The 17,002-nt window shown below is 37.8% G+C and overlaps 2 protein-coding genes across 5 annotated transcripts in view; one reads left to right on the top strand and one right to left on the bottom strand.

Moving 5' to 3' along the window:
• CMSS1 (cms1 ribosomal small subunit homolog) overlaps positions 1 to 17,002 on the bottom strand; it is a 384,890-nt gene that overhangs the window by 252,630 nt on the left and 115,258 nt on the right. The gene's annotated exons all lie outside the window — the stretch shown is intronic.
• Positions 1 to 17,002, top strand: part of FILIP1L (filamin A interacting protein 1 like) — a 305,655-nt gene that overhangs the window by 179,538 nt on the left and 109,115 nt on the right. Inside the window, exons 2-3 of the mRNA XM_043593950.1 lie at positions 8,772 to 9,024; positions 9,752 to 9,925. Coding sequence (XP_043449885.1) covers positions 8,782 to 9,024; positions 9,752 to 9,925 — 417 coding nt within the window. The 5' untranslated portion in view covers positions 8,772 to 8,781. The remainder of the gene's footprint in view (positions 1 to 8,771; positions 9,025 to 9,751; positions 9,926 to 17,002) is intronic.

The raw sequence follows: 17,002 nt of genomic DNA, 5'->3' as shown, positions 1-17,002 counted from the left end.
AAATGAGCACTGTCTTCAACTTAAAGTCACCAGCTGCATTAGCCCTAACAGGAGAGTCAGGTTGCCCTTTGAAGCTTTAGAATCAGGCACCGGCTTCTCCTCCCTATCTATGAAAGCCCTAGATGGCATCTTCTGCCAATAGAAGGCTGTTTCATCTCCACTGCAAATCTGTTGTTTAGTGTATTCACCTTCATTAGCGATCTTGGCTAGATCCTCTGGAGAACTTGCTGCAGCTTCTACATCAGCACTTGCTGTTGCACCTTGCACTTTTACGATACAGAGATGCCTTCTTTCCTTAAATCTTATGAACCAACCTCTGCTAGCTTCCAATTTTTCTTCTGCAGCTTCCTCACCTCTCTCAGTCTTTATACAAATGAAGCAAGTTAGGGCCTTTCTCTGGATAATGCTTTGGCATAAGGGAAGGGTGTGGCTGATGTGACCATCTATCTAGACCACTAAAATTTTCTCCATATCAGCAATAAGGCTGTTTTGCTTTCTTACCATTCTTGTGTTCAATATGACACATTAAATTTCCTTCACGAACTTTTCTTGTGCTTTTGCAACTTGGCTGTTTGGTACAGGGGTCTAGCTTTCAGCCTTTCAGCTTTTGACATGCCTTCCTCACTAAGCTTAATCATTTTTACTGAGATATGTGCAACTCTTCCTCTCACTTGAACACTCAGAGGCCACTGTAGGGTTACTGACTGGATTAGTTTTAATATTGTGCCTCTGGGAATAGGGAGGCCTGAGGACAGGGAGAGATACTGACAAATGGTTGGTCAGTGGAGCAGTTAGGGCACACAAAACATTTACTGATTAAGTTTGTTGTCTTAAATGGGTCCAGTTAGTGCTACCCAAAATAATTACAAGAGTAACAGCACTGACTACAGATCACCATAACAATATAATAATAATGAAAAGTCCTGAAATATTGCAAGAATTACCAAAATGTGACCAAGAGACATAAAGTGAGGAACGCTGTTGGAAAAATGGTGCTGACAGACTTTCTTGACAGATCTGCCACAACCTTGAATTTGTAAAGAGCGCAGTATCTGCAAAGCATAATAAATGAAATGCAATAAAATGAGGTATACCTGATACCATTCTTCTAAATTTCTAGCCAGATGAATCATTTTTACAATGAAGTAGTTCCTACTCAGAGCCAACCAGCTCTGCTGAGGATTTCATGATTTGATCAATCAGTGAATCCTTGCTGATGCCCAAATCTGTTGGGCACGGGGATACAGACATAAACAGCGGGCCTTTGCTCACAAAGCATGAACAATAAATCTATTACCAGGTACCATTACTTTCATTTTACATTTGAAGGCTCAGGGAGATTTAGTAACTATGTGTGGTCCACGGCCACAGAGCTAACATAATGGAGCTGTGATTTAAGCCCAGATCTGTCTAACTGCACAATCTCATAATCCTCTTATTATGCTATGCCTATGCCACACCCAAGCCTAAAAATAAGCTAGAACAAATCACCTAGCACAATACCTGGATAGCAGGTACTTCATAAATGTTTGTGGATAACAATGTTGAACTAGGATTTTTCCTTTACTATGTATGCTTTCTTATAAGATCCTAAGTAGATATAGCATAGTAATGTGCTGGACACTTTGGATCCAGGCTGCCCAAGTTGGGATGTACTACTTGCTAGTAGTATGACCTTCAGCAAGTTACTAAACAGCTACAAGCCTCAGTTTCCTTCTCTGCAAAATGTGGATGAATAACAGTTTTGTGAAGATGAAATGAGTTGATCAAAGGAAAGCATTTAGAACAGGCCTATATTTGTTAAGTATGGAATAAATGTAAGCTACAACTATTACTAATATTTTCTTCCCTAAATCGGAGTTTTGCTCAGCTAATTCAATATAGTAAGTGATCAAGACCAAACACAATTTCTTTTACTGAGGCTTTTCCAGGTTCCTTTATACAAGTTAAATATCCTCTTTTCCAACATTCAGACAAGAAAATAAACAGGTACATGGAGACTAAACTATCCAAACAGCACCCAATTATGTATAGTATGCAACTTTTGATATATAAAATTAATAAAGAATGATTAAGAAAATGTAACTTATATAGTATAGTAAGGAGTTGACTAGAAGTTTGTGTGTGTTGAAGGGAGGTGGTAGATTGAATAGGTCACTATTTATATTTATCCATTTCTTTAAATTAAGTAAATAGCTGCAAATTCTTTACTTGTCCTTCTCCTGCAAGGACACATCTTTACCAAGACCCACCATGATTTCAACCAGCTTAAACCCAAGAAAAACTGACCGAGGTCACCACACAGGAAAACAAAACAGAATCTGCTTCTCAGGGCCAAATGAACTGTATTTGTATCCATAGATACAAGACAACAGAGAATCACATAATTCTAAAGTGGGAAGCCCCAGGACCTCAGAGATCATCTAGTCTCAGGCCCAAATCCTGCTGTCAGGGGATCTGTTAGGGGGTGAGGAACAGGATAGAAGTCAAAGAAAAGAATCCCTGGCCCTTGCTGCATCCTGAATGACCTCTTAGGGCCAACCTAGCCCAATGTCTTCACTTTAGAAGTGACAACCCAGAATCTGGCTATTTAAAATAGAGCTGAGATCGGAAGCCAGGTTTCCTGAATCCCAGTCTATCACTCTCTTACACTCCTGAGGGCTGCCATTCTACAGCTATGATAATCACAGATAACAATGCATTGGGCTGTGTTAAACTGGCAACTAAGCAGGATTTCTCCTTGCAAAACCATCAGGCATTAGGTCACTGCCAGCACTTTATGAAAAGAGTAAGGCATCATTATTTGGTATAAACAAAAGCAACTTTCCATTCTTTTTTTTTTTTTTTTTTTTAACCTGAAAATCCCAAACCACTGTTGCTATTACAAAATTTTTCTTTTCCTCAGTACACACCCCTGGGCCAAGCACAGATGCATTAAAATTTTGCCAAGAGAAACAATGAAGTCACTGATAATACAAAGCATGAAGTATCATGAAATTCATGTCTTTGTTTTCTTCCTCTTGATACTTAATTACTTCTCATTACTGATCATTTTGTGGTTGTTGGCAGAAGGGCAAGGAAACTCCACCACTGTAAACATGCGGAGACATATAACACCTCAGTAGACCAGAAGTCTGCTCATGATGGGTCTGTTCACAAATGCAATGTGTGTGCCATCAAGAACACTGATGCTACCAGCTCCGGCCCCCAAAGAGGATTAGCAGTTTTTGAAAAACCCTAATCACTTTAAAAAGAATAAACAAAGTGTCAATATATTTCAGGTCATTTCATTTTTATCACTTATAAATGTCATCACTGCCAAAGGATTTGTGGTCTCCTGGCAGATTTCACTTAACTCACCTTAAAAGTGAGGCAAGGGAAGCTGGGATGTGTACAAACTTTTAATCAAGTTTTCTGCAGCAGCTTGGCTTGCCTTAAACTCAAAGGGTACTCATGAGCAATGGTTAGCAAACTACTCTGCTAAGCATTGCTTAAGCTTATGCTAAGCATAAAATGAGATTATAGAAACTTCTATAATCTTGGAATTCTGGAAGGCATACCTTGGATAAAATCTGGAGAAATCCTTATTGATTAGCAGCAGAATACAAGTTGATGCTTATCAATAGGCTATTGTTCCACATACGAATATGTGGGTAAGAGAAAGCACAGGAACGCATCATAAAAATAATTTAAAAAAACAAACAAAAAAACCCAAAACCTCCACAAAACCTTAGCTTCTGAGAAACTAAAAGAAGAACTAAATAGATTTTACTTCTTTAAAACTAGACATTTATTCAATTTTCTCAAAAATCTGGATCTGTAAGTGTTGTAGACCTACAGTTTTTAAAAAATGGCTGCAGTTTACTTTTCCCATTCCTCTGCAATGTAACCTTACAGCTGCAACCATCAAGAGGTGAAATCTACTACTCCACTTCTTAAATTGGGGCTGGCCTTTGTGATGCTGTCTCACCAATAAAAACGAGACCTTAAAGTTTCAGCTCTCATACTTTTGGAATGCTGCCCTGAGACCACCATGTGGAGAAATCTGGTCTAGCCTACCAGAGCTTGAGAGCCCAGTGGAGCAGGAGTAGAGATAAGATGATCCAGCTGAGGTCTACTAGCCCAACTGGCTGACAGACAGATATGTGAATAAGGTCATCTTAGACCATCCAAGCCCAGTTGAGCTGCAAGATGACTTAAGCCACAGAATGACCCACAGAATTTTGAACTATTGTTGTTTAGCCACTAAGTTTTGGGGTAGGCCACAAAGTGGAAGAAGCAAACCAGTCACCTTGTGGAATACCCATTATGTATGAAGCACCAGGTCAGATACCCCATGGGAGATGCAAATGGAGATTAATAATATTGGACAGAAGACATGGATGGCCCTGTCCTTCATGTGTGAGTAAATCTATAAATAAAGTGGCACTTAATTATCTATTTTATCAGTTTTTTAGTTCATGTGCTGTTGAAGCCAGTACAATATTTATTTGTTTTAAATAGATCTAGTCTATGTGAAGAACCTTCCATTATTCCTATAGGCCAGAGCAAGGGTTCTCCTGGGATGTTTAAGACAACTCAATAGGGCAGGAGAAAATAATTAGATATATAATTTTTAACTGATACTTTTCATTTTTATTTTTGAATGTTTTCAAAAGGTACATTATATACAAGTTTTCATAAGGTACATAGCACATACTATGCTAATGTATATACATTATTTACAAACACATACATATAATGGGGTTTTCCACAGTCATATCTCCCACAGAACCTCAACCTTCCATCCCTACACAAAAATATACTTCTCTATGTTTTGCTTTTCTCAAATAAATGAATTCTTTCTTGGCTATCTAGGGAAGAATCTGTGATAACTACTACCCCCGATGATTGTTCATCTGTACTGGAATTACTTAGCAAGGCTATAAGTATGTTTCAGATAGGGTGTCTATATTCATTCCACAAAGTATCTGTAACTGTTTGCCTTTGGCAGTACAGCATAATAGCATTATGGCATGATTTTTATGAGTACAGGTTCTGCAGCCAGGTTGCCTGGATTCAAATCGCAGTTCTGCCAGGTACTAGCTGTGCAACCTTCAGTAAGTTAGCTGTGCCTCCATTTCTTTACCATAAATGGAGAGAAGAATCTTACCTACTCCATAGAGTTGCTGCAAGAACTGAATGAGTTATGTAAAATGCTTAGAAGAATACCTGGTATGTAGTAAGTGTTCAATAAGTATTAGCTATCATCATTACCACCACCACCACCTTTCAATTTCCAATGTCTAATAGAGTGAATGTGTGATAGAGGGAAGTGAGAATGATAACTTGTAGAGAAAACACATTATGTGACTCGGAAAAATTTGAAAGTGAATGTTTCAAACCGCAACTTCGAAGCAAAGTGTTTCACTAGTTATCAGCTGACGTTGGCCTACTGCTGACAAAGCATATAATAATATGTATATATATGTATAATATGTATACATATTATATATATAACACATATATAATATATATAACATATATAACATATAATATATATCATATATATTAACAATATATATAATATATATTATATATTAACAATATAATATATATTATACATATATTATATATAACATATATATATAATATATATAAACATATAAATATGTATATTTATTATATAAATAATAAACACGTAAGACAATAAACACCTTCAAAGTTCTGCTTTTATAGCTTGATTGTTATGGGGAGGCTTAAAAAACAAATTCTCAGCTGAAAATTCTTACTGGGATTATTTCCTTAAGGACTGTCTTCTAACTGTAATCTCTTTCTTGTGGAAATTATCATCCCCTGTAGCATTTAGATTTCTGTGGATTTCTGTAAGACACAGATCCACAAATCTGTCTCTTCTAAATATACTACTGATAGCTTATGCTAGAAGAAAGGCACACTGGCAAGAATTGTCATATACTATAGAGAAAAGGGGTCATAGAGATCACCTCCCCATCTCCCTCACTTCACAAATAAGGACACTGGGCTTACAGAGGGTCAATGTTTGAACTAAGTCCCACAGGTGATTTGTGAATAAATTTTCTTTTTAAAAAAATGTTTATTTATTTTGAGAGAGAGAGGGAGAGTGTGAGTGGGGAAAGGGCAGAGAGAAATGGAGAAAAAGAGAATGTCAAGCAGGCTCTGTGCTGCCAGTGCTAGAGCCCAACACGGGGTTCAAACCCACAAGTGGTAAGATCATGACCCGAGCCAACATCAAGTTGGCTTAACCAACTGAGCCATCTGGGTGCCTCATGAAATAATTCTTTTCATTTGACTTCTTGTTCAGTGCACTTCTCATGATCCCGGTTTTAGGAACTATTTCTATAAACTTTTAAGTAAAAGTGTATCATTTGTATTAAGGGAAGCAAGAAAGCCACACCATAAATAATCAACAAAGCGCATGACACACTTTCAGTAAATGCTTGTTGAAGGATGGATGAGGGATGAACAAGGCCTAGCTGGCTGGCTTTGAAGTCCTCAAGGTTTCTAAACTAACTATTCTGACACTCAGGTCTCCCAAGTGGTGCCAGCAAATTGAGGCTGGTGAGAATTATTTTTCTTTTCTTTTAATTTTGAATGTTTATTTTATTTTTGAGACAGAGAAAGAAACAGCGTGCAAGAGGGGAAGGGGCAGAGAGAGAGAGAGAGATACAGAATCCGAAGCAGGCTCCAGATTCTGAGCTGTCAGCACAGAGCCCGACATGGGGCTCCAACTCACAGACCTCGAGATAATGACTTGAGCTGAAGTCAGGCGCCCAACTGACTAAGCCACCCAGGCTCCCCTAAATTTTTAATTTTTTTCTAATGTTTGTTTATTTTTGAGAGAGAAAGAGAGACAGAGTGCAAGTGGGGGAGGGGCAGAGAACGAGGGAGACACAGAATCGCAAGCAGGCTCCAGGCTTCCAGCTGTTAGCAGAACCTGATGCAGGGCTCGGACTCACAAACTGAGATCATGAGCTGAGCTGAGCTGCACTGAAGTAGGACGCTTAACTGACAAAGTCACCCAGGCGCCCGGAGATTTCTTTCTTTTTTTTTTTTTTAAATGTTTATTTATTTTTTGAGAGACAGACAGAGTGTGAGCAGAGGAGGGGCAGAGAGACAGGGAGACACAGAATCCGAAGCAGGCTCCAGGCTCTGAGCTGTCAGCACAGAGCCTGACGTGGGGCTCGAACCCACAAGCTGTGAGATCATGACCTGAGCCAAAGTCAGACGCTTAACTGACTGAGCCACCCAGGTGCCCCCCACCCCCGAGAAATATTTCTTAAACAGAGTACCCAGCAAAGACACAAAGCTATTCTTGTAATCTTTTCTTCCCCCTTCTGTATTCATACCTCACACCTCATTAGATGACAGAGATAATCAAATATACTTGCTTTTCTTCTTGAAATTTTTTCCTAACTATAAAGGCATATAGACTCACTGTACAATTTGGGAAAAAATAAAAATAAAGTTAATAATAATATTAATAATAAAAGCTAATGTTTATTTAGAGTGCCAATTTTCTACCAGGCATGTTGCAAACATCTGATGTGTGCGGACATGTAACCCTCACAGCAACTTTAGGTTACAAACATTCTATCATTGTCATTCTACAGATGATAAAAGTGAGGCACAGAGGTATTAAGTAACTTCCCCAAAGTTTTACAGCCAACAAATAATGGAGTAGGGATTTGAATTCAGGCAGTGTGGTCCCAGAGTCCACGGTCTTCACACTCTTTTCTACTGTCACTGATCAAGTTTTGGTGTCTAATGCAAATTATAAGGAAAAAAAAATTAATTTAAAAATTGATAAATTCGACTAAATGTAAAGAGAACATACACTGTGCACCCCCAAAATCCCACTCCTATACCCTAAAGGAGAAATGTACACAGGAAAAAAAAAATGTAATATTCACTGTAGCATTTTTTCTAAAACTGAAAAAAATGCAAACTGTCTTTTCATTAAAAACCTCAAAGCTGGAACAATTTTTCTTGCTATTATAATTTGGATAATAATATAATCAGATGTGAGCTAATGTGTCCCTCAAATATGCATTTATTTTATATTTTCCATAGTGGCCAACTACTATAGGCAGCATTGTCTCTTGTTTTGGAGATAAGTGTCCTAACAATAAATCCTTGACGTATCCAAGGATAGATGTGGGATTTTAGCAGAATGTCAGGGATACAGCCAGAGACCAAGGCTTCATTCCTTTAATATTGGACTTCCTTGTCAAAACAATGTAACCCAAAGTATTTTCTAGCAGTAATTCTGATGCTTCTATCTTAAAGCACCAAAGATTAAGAAATTTCAAAAATTTTTAAAGCTTCCAAAGGAAATACTATAATGTGAATCTGCAGAAAGTTAGAACAATTAGCAAATTTACTATTTTACAATTGTGTTAAGTACATCTTAACTCCAGTAAACACTTGGGCTGTGGTTAGAGGCATGACCTGGATCCCGGAGATGAAATACTTGGTGGATGAAGTTCAAATATAGTCTGTTTACCCATGGACATAAGTGGCCTTAATCAAAGCAGAACACCTTTTTAAAATGTTGATTTTAAAAACAGAAGTGTAAATAAAACTGTGATTTATGAATCTGCTAATGCCATTCTCTGCTGTAGACTTCAGAAAGATCGAGTCTTTGGCTGAGGTAAATAGAGCAAGAGTGCAGACCTGTTAAAGCAGTAATAGGTGCCCTTATTAAAACTCCACTTCCATTAGGAGTTACAAATTGTTTTCCTTCTTTTCAGGCTTTAAAGAATGCGTTCCAGAAGCAGTGACACAGAGGGCTCAGCCCCAAAGCAGTTTCCAAGACATAGTAAAGGCCATGGTTTCCAAGGGCCTGAGGACATGAAGCAGAGGCAGCAAGACAAAGACCCCACCAGTGAGTCGGAGGCAATTCTTCCCTGTCCTAAGTCACACGGTGGTATCGGTCACCAAGGAGAGGACCTCTCAAGAGATGATCTATTATTTCTTCTGAGCATTCTGGAAGGAGAACTACAGGTCAGCTGGCTTACAATTATCCCTACATTCAAGGAGAAGGCTGCTTGTGAATTTGGTGTGTATGCTGCCACGGAAATAGATGATCTGTGGTTCATACCTGTATGTACATGAAAGAAAGTACACATACACACAATTCTCTTCTGCCAACTGGAAGGGCAATTAATCCTACGTAAAAGGGCTCTCATTATGACATGCAATTGGCAAGCAACATGTGAAAGATCACATCCTTTGCCCGTGCTGCTCATGAGCTTCAGTGCACAGGCATGTATGAATAATACCAGACGACTTCTGGATTGCTTTAAATAACAAAAGGCACTTTTATACCCCATGTGAACTGGCTCCTAGACTTGCCCTAGCATTATTAACCTGCATAAAAAATTAAAAACAGCTACTATACATATAGGAGAATCTTATTTCTTACTCTTGAAAATGTTACATGTCAGCCCATAGAAAGAGTATCACGTTATCTGCTTGTCAAACAGTAAAAAATGTTGAGTCTCCCCCATGTTGCACAGTGATCACTTTTCAAATATTATTAACGTATAATTAGATTATAAGAAGGATGAAGGGACATAGTTTTGCTACCTTTTGTAAAAGGCAATATAAACAAATATGATTTGTTTATATTTGAAATAGAAGAAAAAAGCACTCAATTCTCACAAGAGATCACTTTCAGAGACTGCTGGTAGATAAAGCAAGCTTTCTGAAATGCCTTTTGTTCCTACAGGCTCGAGATGAAGTCATAGGCATTTTAAAGGCTGAAAAAATGGACTTGGCTTTGCTGGAAGCTCAGTATGGGTTTGTCACTCCAAAAAAGGTGTTAGAGGCTCTCCAGCGAGATGCTTTTCAAGCAAAATCTGCCCCTTGGCAGGAGGACATCTATGAAAAACCAATGAATGAGGTATGTATCACATCGGGGTGTGCACCTGGAAGGTGGAAAAGTTCACTAGCCAGCCAAGCACTAGGCCTGGCAGGTGAGCATGACATATAATTCTTTTTTGATTATTTACAGTTTTGTGTTCTAACACATTTAAAATCTTCCCAACTAGATAAATACTACATGTTCTACAGGAAAGAAAAGGAGAATAAATCATACAGGATGTTTCCAGTAGGTTTGTTCCCTGACATGAGACTGAAAGCTGACAAATGCAAGAGAATTTCTCTCTCTCTCTCACACACACACTCACATAGAGACACAAACACCCAGACACACACACACACACACACACACACACACACACACACACACACGGGATGGCACTTGTGGGGACTTGAAGGCTATACAGGCTATAATAAAAAACAGATAAAGATCAAGCACAGAGGTTAATTTCTTTGAAAACACTGAGGTATTATGTCATAGAAATTCTGAGCATGAATGGAAATGATCTGAAGAACTGTCCAAGAAATGGAGTTTTAGAAAGCATGTATTTTAGATGAGTGCTATCCTCTTTTTCCTTCAAAAGTTTAATAACAGCAAAGATCTTCCCCTATCAAGAGTGCCCAGCAATGACAATGGCAAAGAGGAAAAGTCCCAACATGGCCACCACTACATGAAGATGTGGTACTGCTTGCTCTTTTCCTTGCTGACATTTCTAAAACTCTTTGGCATCCTTATTTTATTCTTCTATTTTCCTCCGAGACCTCAATGGAAAATTTCATAATTTTTCATTTTTATAAAAGGGAAACAACTAGGAGCATGAGTTAAGGCTGGAGAGAGTGAAAGCAAGTTTTGGACAAATTTCCCCCACATAAGCTCTGGCAACCTACCTCAGGACTGACCTCCAATGTCCTTGCTATTCTTGTCTTGGGTGTCTCATGAGAGAAGACTACTGTCTTGCCAAATTGTGAAGGAGTTTGGTCATGTGGATTTGCTTCTCTGAGGGGTGAAGGTGAGACCACCCAAAGTCTGTTGACTTGCACTTTAATCCAAATTTGAGAAAGAGGAGCTGAAGCTTCATTCAAGTCAAGAGTTTTAAAACCGTATCCTGGCTCCCAACATAGTGACTGTGAAACAGCATTGGGCACAAATTCCCCAACCCATATAATGCAAACTGATGATCGCTGAAAATATCCTTAAAAAAACTCCAAAAATGGGACAACCCCTCAATACTTCAGTGTGAAATGAATGGAATGATTCCAAACTTACACTGAAATGACTAGGAAAAGCTTTAGTTTCAAAATAATTCTATTAAACACATGCAAAGTTGGAAATAACCTGACTCTCTACAAATGCTTGTCCCTGAAAGTTATCTACAATTTAGCCCTTTACAAATCCAACTGTATTTGATTACTCCCACAACACATACACATACATACTCCCCTATGTATACACACTTCTCACATTCTCACTTCCATGATTTGCCCACTTTTCTTCTCTTGCCTTCTACTGCTGCCTTATAGGTTTCTCCCTCCTCAGTTATCAGTCTATCCATCATCCCTTGAAGCCCACATAAGTCTAGTTACCCAACAGTTCAGTTGTCTGCCCTCTTTTTCTATCGAGGACATAATGAGGCAAGGGGAAGTATCCAGAGAATAAACAATACGGGGGAATTTTAAGTAGGATTCCCTAGGCAGCTTTCTCACCAAGACCATCCATGGCTGTACCTGAATTGCTGCAGAATAAGGATCTGCATGCTGAATAATTATTCTTCTTTCGCTTTTTCCCATCCTGGGGTGTTAACATCCCATGACCTTTTATTTTCTTCACAACGCTCTTTTTGAAAAATGTAACAATCTTAACCAAACTAAAGGGAATTCATCTATACTTAAGGCAAAATTGCTTAGAAGACTCACTGCTCTCAGTTACATCACATGGTAGGAACAATGACTTAAGATGAAAGACTGGTAGAGGCATGTGAGCTAGAAGAACAGGAATGGAGTGACAGGGTAGCTGGGCTGTCAAGAGAAAGAGAAGACATAAGAACTCAGAGTCTATAACACTTTTTACCTCCTATTCCTTTCCAAACTAGGGTTCTATATTAGAAGTTCCCTTTAAAAAAAAGATATTGAAGTTAATTGCCCAACATATTCTTAGTTCTTCCAAAAAAGATATCAAGAAAAATATATTTTGGATTTATCGGGGTACTGTAATAAAATAATCTGCATATCTTGTTAGCAACTCCTTAGGACAGTTCTTAAACTACTTGTTTTAAGCAACTGTATAATTTAGCTTTTAAATTTCATTTTATTCTTTTATTTAATATTTACTGAAGAGTTGGGCTCCTGGATGGCTCAGTCAGTTAAGCGTTTGACTCTTCATATTGGCTCAGGTCACGATCTCACAGTTCATGATTTTGAGCCTCATGTTTCAGCTCCATGCGCTGAAAGCATGGAGCCTGCTTGGGATTCTGTCTCTCCCTCTCTTTGCCCCACCTCCACTCATGTGTCCTCTCTCACTCTTTCAAAATAAATAAATAAACTTAAAAAAATTTTACTCAAGAGTTGATGTATAAAAATAGTTGTGCTTCTTTGGCATATTTAATGTCTAAGAGTGACAGAAAGTAAGTATACAACTATATATAATATTGATTTCTATGGTGAAAACCACAAAGCACTATCAGAGAGTATAATGGAAGATCAAATTAAGATAGAAGAATCAGGCAACCCAAGATCCAGAGGAAGAGTATGAATTAGTCATGTAGAACATAAAGAAATTCCATTTCAGTAACATTGTGGACTACACATCCTTTGAAATTATATTACTAAAAAGTACAGAAAAATGTTAAATTAACTCAAATACTCTTCAACACATAGATGGGCTTACATGAAAGTAAAAAGCTTACTTAGAAGCAGAAATTCTGAAGCCAGGAACTGAAAGGGAAATTTTCATTGACTGACTAGCTTTTGGCTCCAGATATTTTGAAACTTTCTTCTTTCAATCCATAAACTTCCAGTGCTGGGAACCAAAGGACATATTCATCTTGGGATATAATCTTTGGCCTTTCATCTTTATTTGACAATGGCTGGGTGAGGCGGCACAGTGGCTAATAAATTTCTGGAAGCCTTTCCTATGCCAAGATGTCTAGCAACAGCTTGACTATACATAAAAGTGACTGTGAAAGCAAATGAATTTCCTGTTAGTAAGACCCCCAAAACATCCAGTCCTTCCAAAACTACCTGACATGAAAAGAAGCATGATGGAGGCTTAAGTAAAAATGGTAAAAAGCCAAAGGTCTTTAAAATATATATTTTTTAATTTAAGTATAGTTGGCATACAATGTTACAATAGTTTCTGTTGCACAACAGAGTGATTCAAAATCTCCTTACGTTATACTATGCTCACAAGTGTAGCTACCATTTGCCACCATACAACACTATTGCCATATCATTGACTGTATTTTCTATGTTGTGCCTTTTATTCCCATCCCTTATCCATTCCATAACTGGAAGCCTGTATCTCCCATCCCTCTTCACCCATTTTGCCTATCCCCCTACCACGCTTTCCTCTGGCAACCATCAGTTTATTCTGTTTTCATAGGTTTGATTCTGCTTTTTGTTATTCACTTGCTTTGTTTTTTAGATTTCACATATGAGTGAAATCATAAAGTATTTGTCTTTCTCAGTCTGACTTATTCTCCTTAGCATAATACCCTCCAGGTCCATCTATATTGTTGTAAAGGATGAAAATCTCAGCACTTTTTATGGCTGCATAATATTCCATTGTATATTATATATACAACACCTTCTTTATCTATTTATCTCTCAATAGACACTTAGGCTGCTTCCATATCTTTGCTACAAAGAATAGTAAACAATACTGCAATAAACATAGGGGTGCATATATTCTCCCGAATTAGTTTTCCCAGTAATGGAAATACTGGATCACATGGTATTTCAATTTATAATTTCTTGAGAAAGATCCATGCTGTATTCCACAGTGTCTATACCAATCAGCAGTGTACAAGAGTTCCTTTTTCTTTACATCCTCCTCAACAGTTGTTATTCTTGTCTTTTTGATTTTAGCCATTCTGACAGGTGTAAAGTGATCACTCATTGTGGTTTTGATTTGCATTTCCCAGTTGATTAGTGATGTTGAGCATCATTTCATGTGTCTCTGGGCCATTTCAATGGCTTCTTTGGAAAAATGTCTATTCAGGTCCTCTGCTTATTTTTCAATGTGATTGACTTTGGGGGGGGTGTTGAGTTGTATATTTTGAATATTCACCCCTTATCAAATATCATTTGTAAATATTTTCTCCCATTCAGTAGGCTGCCTTCCTGTTTTGTTCATGCTTTCCTTCACTGTGCAAAAGCTTTTTATTTTGATGTAATCCCAATAGTTTATTTTGCTTTTGTTTCCCTTGTCTTAAAAGACATATCTAGAAAAATGTTGCTACAGCTGATGTCAAAAAATTACTGCCTGTGTTCTCTTCTAGGGGTTTTATGGTTTCAGGTCTCATACTTAGGTCTTCAATTCATTTTGAGTTGTGTGTGTGTGTGTGTGTGTGTGTGTGTGTGTGTGTGTGTGTTGTATACATGTGTATGGTGTTAGAAAGTGATTTAGTTTCATTCTTTTGCATATATCTCTCCAGTTTTCCCAACACTATATGTTGAAGAGACTGTCTTTTCCCCATTGTCTGTTATTGCCTCCTTTGTCATACATTAACTGACCCTATAAGTTTCGGTATATGTCTGGGATCTCTATTCTGTTCACTCATCTATTACATCTATGTTTGTGCCTGTACTACTATACTGTTTTGATTACTACAGCTTTGTAGTATATCTTGAAATCTGAAATTATGATATCTCCAGCTTTGTTCTTCTTTCTCTGAATTGCTGTGGTTATTTGGGGTCTTTTGTGGTTCCATAAATATTTTAGAATTATTTATTATAGGTCTGTGAAAAATGCTATTGAGATTTTGACAAGGATGGCTTTGATAGTATAAACATTTTAACGATATTAATTCTTACAATCCATAAGCATGAAATATTTTTCCATTTGTGTCATCTTCAATTTCTTTCATCAAAGTTTTATAGTTTTCAGAGTACAGGTTTTTCACTTCCTTCGTTAAGCTTATTCCTAAGTATTTTATTTTATTTTTTGGTGCCATAGCAAATTAAGTTGTTTTCTTTTCTTTTTTCTTTTTTTTTCAAATAAAAGTTATTTATTTATTTTGAGAGAGGGGAGGGGCAGACAGAGGGGGAGAAAGAGAGAATCTCAAGCTCTCAATCTCTGTGCACTGTCAGCACAGAGCCTAATATGGAGCTCAAACTCATGAACTGCAAGATCATGACCTGAACCAAAATCAAGAGTTGGATGCTTAACCAACTGAGCCACCCAGGTACTCCCAGACATCCATATTTTTAAAAAATATTTTTTAAATTCAAGAATAGAATTTAGCGATTCATTACTTACATATAACACCCAATGCTCATCCCAACAAGTGCCCTCCTTAATGCTCATCACCCATTTAGCCCATCCCCCCGCACAATGCCCCGCCAACAAACCCTCAGTTTGTTCTCTGTATTTAAGAGTCTCTTATGGTTTGTCTTCCTCTCTGTTTTTATCTTATTTTTGCTTCCCTTTCCCTATGTTCATCTGATTTGTTTTTTTTTAAATTCCACGAGTGAAATCATATGATATTTGTCTTTCTCCGACTTATTTCACTTACCATAATACACTCTAGTTCCATCCACGTTGTTGTAAATGGCAAAATTTCATTCTTTTGGATCACTGAGTAATATTCCATTGTATGTATGTATATATGTATATATGTATAGGTATATATATATACACACACACATATACCCCACATCTTCTTTATCCATTCATCAGTGGATGGACATCTGGGCTCTTTCCATACTTTGTCAATAGTGCTGTTATAAACACTGGGGTGCATGTGATCCTTAGAATCAGCATTTTTTGTATCCTTTGGGTACTACCTAGTAATGCAATTGCTGAGTTATAGGGTAGTTCTATTTTTAATATTTTGATGACCCCCCCATACTGTTTTCCAGAGTGTCTGCACCAGTTTGCATTCCCACCAGCAGTGCAAAGGAGTTCCTCTTTCTCCACATCCTTGCCAACATCTGTTGTTGCAGGAGTTGTTAATTTTAGCCATTCTGACAGGTATGAGGTGGCATCTCATTGTGGGCTTGATTTCTATTTCCCTGATGAGTGATGTTGAGCATCTCTTCATGTGTCTGTTAGCCATCTGGATGTCTTCTTTGGAAAAGTGTCTGTTCCTGTCTTTGGCCCATTTATTCATTGGGTTATTTGTTCTTTGGGTGTTGAGTTTGATATGCTCTTTATAGATTTTGGATACTAACCCTCTATCTGATATGTCATTTGCAAACATCTTCTCCAATTCCGTCGGTTGCCTTTTAATTTTGCTGATTGTTTCCTTTGCTGTGAAGAAGCTTTTTATCTTGATCAGATCCCAATAGTTCATTTTTGCTTTTGTTTCCCTTGCCTCTGGAGAGACAGACATCCATATGTTTAATAAACTCTCAGGGTGATTCATCTGATGCAGGTGGTCAGCCTGCCACACTTTGAAAAATACTGCCATTGTTGAACCTCCTTTAGAAGTAAGCTTTAAGTTTTGGGTGCCTTGCTGGGCTAGGGGTAGGACACAATATCAGGGAAGCTAAAATGATAAGCAGAAAGCTTGCCATTGCACAGTAAACATTAAAGAGCCACCTTTTCAATCATTCTGCCCTGGGCATTCCCTGAAATGATGGATAAGTCTTCCTGTTTCTTCTCCAGGCATTATTCAACCTGCAAGTAGGGATAAAGAAAAAAAGGGGCAATGGTTCTCTAGTAGTCCCTTAGTACTTAATGATGTACCACCTTATACTGCTCCTAATTGTTTCACGTGTGCGTCTTATCTTCCAAGTAGGAGTATACCCACTGAGACTTCAAACTTCTCTTGTATTCCCCATAGCAACTACCACAGTACTTTTGTTCATATAGCATAATAGGCACTTAAAAAACACTTCCTGCCTTGAGAAAATCATGGCACTGGAATTGATCTTAGAA

This window comes from Prionailurus bengalensis, chromosome C2 (assembly GCF_016509475.1).
Source record: "Prionailurus bengalensis isolate Pbe53 chromosome C2, Fcat_Pben_1.1_paternal_pri, whole genome shotgun sequence".
NCBI lineage: Eukaryota > Metazoa > Chordata > Mammalia > Carnivora > Felidae > Prionailurus > Prionailurus bengalensis.
The sequence above is the reverse complement of the archived record's forward strand: the minus strand, read 5'-3'. Positions and strand labels throughout refer to the sequence as shown.